Here is a 4585-nt window from a genome sequence, read left to right on the forward strand (position 1 = left end):
AACCTTCCCCCACATCATTTCCAGCCTCTTCGTGGGGTTTCTGGCGAACCCACGGGGCCAGGGGCTGAGACCTGGCTCTGGCCAGCTGGACACTTCAATGGGGGTTGGGGTGGGGGTGAGGGTGGGGGCGGCTCTCAGAGCAGGAAACCCGAGAGCACTTGGGAGGACACGTCGCCCAGACTTGGAAACCAAACCTATGGGGGTGAGAGCAGCGTGGAGTTGGAATGGACTCCCCGCTTTGGTTGCTTGGAGCCCACACTCTGTGGTTTCCAACTAAACGCTCTTCAGAACTGGGGCACCCGGGAAAGGTGGGACTCCCTCCTCATCAGGACCCAAGCTAGTAGTAGTTTCCATGTTTGAGTTGCTCCTCTGTGTTCAGCACTTACACGCATCATCTCCGTTAATCAGCTGCCTGGCTGACAGCCGTTTATTGAGGGCCTGTTATTTATTGCCAAGTCCCGTTGTAGTGGGCCGGGGTGTCTACATGGGGTGTTTCTGCCGATTGGATGGGAGCCCCGAGATGTGGGACACAATTGGGCTCCAGCTAAGGCGGGGAGGCAGGCAGCTGGTGAAAGAATTCACCTGAGGCAGAACAAAGGAGATAGAAGTTTATTGAAGGCTCCAACAGGGAGCGGCAGGCAGGACAGCAGAGGGGAGGCTGTGGGCAATGAGGGAGTGGGTGGGGGCTGTTTTTAGAGAGAGGAAGGTGAGGAGGTATGGGGATGTATGGAATTTTCCCTTTTTTGGTAAGGGTGCCTGGTTGTAAGTAGCCCTTTGGTCAGGTTAGGGCCTCTGGGTATTTCGAGGTGGGTCACCTGATGAGGCCTGTCCGTATTCAGTCAGGGTCAGGTAGTTGCTGTGGGCCCTTTCTACGTTCCGTTGCTCAAGGCTGTTTGCCCAAAAGTCAGCGGCCTCTAGGTAGGGGACAGAAAATAAACACTTCTATGACAATGGAAAACACACCTGATTACAGATTACCGGGGGAAAGAAGGGATGGGTCAGAGAGTCAGGGTGGGAGGAGAAACCTTGGGCCTCTGGGAAACTCCAGATACCTATCTAGGTCATAGTTGGGCTCCAATAGGAAACCATGGGACCTCCATTAACATTCTGGTTAAGCCTGAAGTTGTATTTAACTGTTGACTAAATCATGCACTCTGAGGAAAGGACTATGTCCGCCCCCAGGATGGTCCACCCACAGGAGCAGCTTATCAAAGACCTCTTGATGCAACAGGCTCAGCCCAATGAGGTGGGAGGAAAATGAGGCCCCAGGAGAGTATGAAACCTGATGTACTAGGTTGAATAAGTGTCCCCCAAAGATTCACCTCTGCCCAGAACCTCAGAATGTGACCTTATTTGGAAACAAGCTCTTTGCATGTGTCATTTGTTAAGATAAGGTCATCCTGGATTCTAAATCCAACATGACAGGTGTCTATAAGAAAGGATACAAATGTGTGAACGCGTGCACATGGGCGTGCACGTGCACACACGCAGACACAGACACAGACACAGACACACAGACACTGAAAACAAGATGGCCCTGCAAAGACAGAGGAAGAACTTGGGAGTCATAGCCAAGGACTGCTGGCCACCACCCAAAGCTAGGAAGAGCAAGAAGGGATTCTTCTTAAGAGCCACTGGAGGGGCGCCTGGGTGGCTCAGTCGGTTAAGCCTCCGACTTCGGCTTAGGTCAGATAATCACGTTCGTGGGTTCGAGCCCCGCATCAGGCTCTGTGCTGACAGCTAGCTCAGAGCCTGGATCCGGCTTCCGGTTCTGTGTCTCCTCCTCTCTCTGCCCCTCCCCCTCTCATGCTCTGTCTCTCTCTGTATAAAAAATAAATAAAAAGTTAAAAAAAATTATTAAAAAAAAAGCCACTGGAATGTGGCCCAGTCACCATCTTTGTTTCCTACTTTTGGCCTCCCCAACTGTGAGAGAATACATTTCTGTGGTTTAACACAGGCCCTCCTCCCACCCCCACCCCCATTTCGTGGCCCTTTGTTCCAGCAACCACAGGAAACATATACATGCTTAGGGTCACTGGGAAGCAGCACCAATTCTGACCCCAGTTTTTCCCTAAGGATTTTTATTAGTAAGTGACTTTTATAAGCAAAGCGTTAAGGGTGAGGGCACATCAGCCACACGTTCATTTTACCCATCAAGTATTTATTCAGCGCCTACTAGGCATCAGGGAGTATCTTAGGTACCTGGAATCCTGCCTCTGAGCACAGGAGGGGAACAAAAACCAAAACAAACAAAAAGAAGTAAAAGAAAAAGACACAGTAGGCCAGATAGTGCAAAGAGTTATAAAGAAATATACAGGATAGGAGACAAATTTAGGTATGCGTATGTGAGGACGGGGAGGAGATGATGCTGTTTTCTGCAGGGTCGTCAGAGCCCACCCTCCTCTGATGTGTGGCTCTTGCAGACATGGAGACACAAATGCCAAGGCCTGGAGGCAGGAGAGCGCTGCGGGGGCAGGAAGAGGACAGTGTGGCTGGGAAGGAGAATGTAGAGAGCAGAGCGGGAAAACCCAGGTCAGAGAGCCGGCGGCGGCTGACCTGACGGGGTCCTCCCGGCCTCACCCCGCGCCCTAGCAGGGCCCCAGGCGCCGGTGCCGCACCCAACATGGCGGCCACGCGGGACACGCCGACTGGCGAGAGGAAGTGCGTACAGCAGGCGCCGGAAGTGGCTGGAGGCCCCGCCCCTCACCGGGGTCTCTCTGGAGCTGTGGACGCGCCGGCTTTGAGCATCCCTGGCGGGCCCCGGGGAGGCCCTGGGGCTGCGGCTCTGGTGGCCGCGGCCCCGCCCGCCTTCGACATGGCCAGCTCCGGAGAGGTACGGCCGGCGCCTCTCTCCGCTCTCCTTCCTGCCCCGCGGCCTTGGTTCCGCTCGGGCCTTCCCATCCCTCCCCGGTCCCCTTGCGTCCTCTCCATCTAGCCGCCTATCCCGCTCCATCCTTCCGGTCCCGACCTCGACCCCCTTCTCGGTCCCGCTTGACCCTTTCTACCCCAGCCCTGGCGTCTGCCGCGTTTGGCCCTTCCTGCCCCGACCCTGGCCTCGGCCTCGCCGGTCCTTCCCATCCCTATACTGGCTTTGCCCCCTACCCCAGCCTTGCCTCATCCACCCCCTCGCCCCTCAAGTCCTCACCACCCCATTCCGAAGGCACAAGCTCTGTCCTCCTTGGGTTTCCATTCCTTTCGCAGCCCCAGAGTCGTGATCTGCAGAGCTCTCCCCCTCCTCTGCGCCCTCAGAGTTTCCAGGCTCCTGTAGGCCTCTCAGGTCCCTTTCCCAGCCCCCTGTATCTGGGCTCAGCCCTTGGAGCTATGAGACTTTTCTCGTCCATGCCCGCTCTGCACCCATCCTTGATCTCTGAATGCTCCGTTTCAGTCCTTTTCAGCTCTTTAACCTGTGCCTGCTTGTGTGACTTGTGGGGGGGGGGGGTCATGGAGGAAGAGCCATTTCACCTGGGGGACTTTTGACTCACCCCAGGATTCCTTCCCCAGTGCTCCATAAGTCTAGGTCTGAATCCCTGTTAATGTGGTGCAAGGTATTTTTTATCTGCAGACCAAGGTATGGGGGATTCGGACTCTGACTAGTGCCTTTCTTATTGTTGCTTCCTGCCTTTCTTTACCTGTACTTGTGTACTCATGTGCACCTGTGTGTATGTTTAGCACGTGGGACTTGGACCCTCTAGTGCACTTCTTGTCTTAGGGGCATACCTGTGCTCTGGGGAACTGGAGTCAGAGGTTCAAGTGGTTTTTTTTTTTAAATGGAAGGGGGCTGGGTGTTGCTGACAGCGCCTCTTCCTTTGAAGTGAATTAGGCTTCAAAGTGGCCCATTGACCGAGGAGGGAGTGGGACATAAGCTGCAGACTGGTGGTAGGATTGAAGGGCCGGAAAGCTGCAGCTCTAAAAGGAAGAGTTGTGGGGTAGCCTGGCTGTGTTTGCAGATTTAGGTAGTTGTGTGTTCTTGTGGGGCTGGCTCAAAGGCCCCTCTCTCTGTTCCTTGAAGCAACCTGTCCAGTGAGGCATCTCATTGACTTGTGGGTGGCCCTTGAGTTGAGAGGAGAGAGGGCTGTCTCGTTCTACCCTGACTGTGGAGATCAAGGTCCCTTCTGGGATGGTCTGTTGATTATTAATTGATATACAGTTCATATGCCATAAAATTTGCAGTTTTAGGGAGCATCTGGGTGGCTCAGTCAGTTGAGCGTTGGATTTCGGCTCAGGTCATTATCTCACGGTTCATGGGTTCGAGCCTCGCATCGGGCTTGCTGCTGTCAGCTTGTCAGCACAGAGCTTGCTTCAGATCCTCTGTCCGCCTCTGTCTGCCCCTCCCCTGCTTGCACTCTCTCAAAAATAAATAAGCACTAAAAAAATAATAATAAATATCACAGTTAAATTTTTTTATTTTAATATTTTTTTAATGTTTTATTTTATTTTTGATACAGAGAGAGACAGAGCATGAGAGGGGGAGGGGCAGAGACAGAAGGAGATACAGAATCTGAAGCAGGCTCCAGGCTCTGAGCTAGCTGTCTGCACAGAGCCCGATGCGGGGCTCGAACCCACGAACGTGAGATCTGACCTGAGC

At 53.7% G+C, this 4585-nt stretch overlaps 1 protein-coding gene and 1 long non-coding RNA gene across 5 annotated transcripts in view; one reads left to right on the plus strand and one right to left on the minus strand.

Moving 5' to 3' along the window:
- Positions 1 to 594: 594 nt before the first annotated feature.
- LOC115298454 lies at positions 595 to 2644 on the minus strand. Its single transcript, XR_003911754.1, has 2 exons — positions 2557 to 2644; positions 595 to 914 (listed from the first exon to the last, which is right to left on the minus strand). It is a non-coding gene; the product is annotated as an uncharacterized LOC115298454 (long non-coding RNA).
- Positions 2645 to 2677: 33 nt separating this feature from the next.
- FBXL18 (F-box and leucine rich repeat protein 18) overlaps positions 2678 to 4585 on the plus strand; it is a 40675-nt gene continuing 38767 nt past the window's right edge. For all 4 annotated transcript variants that reach the window (XM_029947236.1, XM_029947234.1, XM_029947235.1 and 1 more), the window contains exon 1: positions 2678 to 2833. In XM_029947236.1, the coding sequence (XP_029803096.1) occupies positions 2816 to 2833 (18 nt within the window). In that variant the 5' untranslated portion in view covers positions 2678 to 2815. The remainder of the gene's footprint in view (positions 2834 to 4585) is intronic.

The sequence above is a fragment of the Suricata suricatta genome, chromosome 8 (genome assembly GCF_006229205.1).
Source record: "Suricata suricatta isolate VVHF042 chromosome 8, meerkat_22Aug2017_6uvM2_HiC, whole genome shotgun sequence".
Classification (NCBI taxonomy): Eukaryota; Metazoa; Chordata; class Mammalia; order Carnivora; family Herpestidae; genus Suricata; species Suricata suricatta.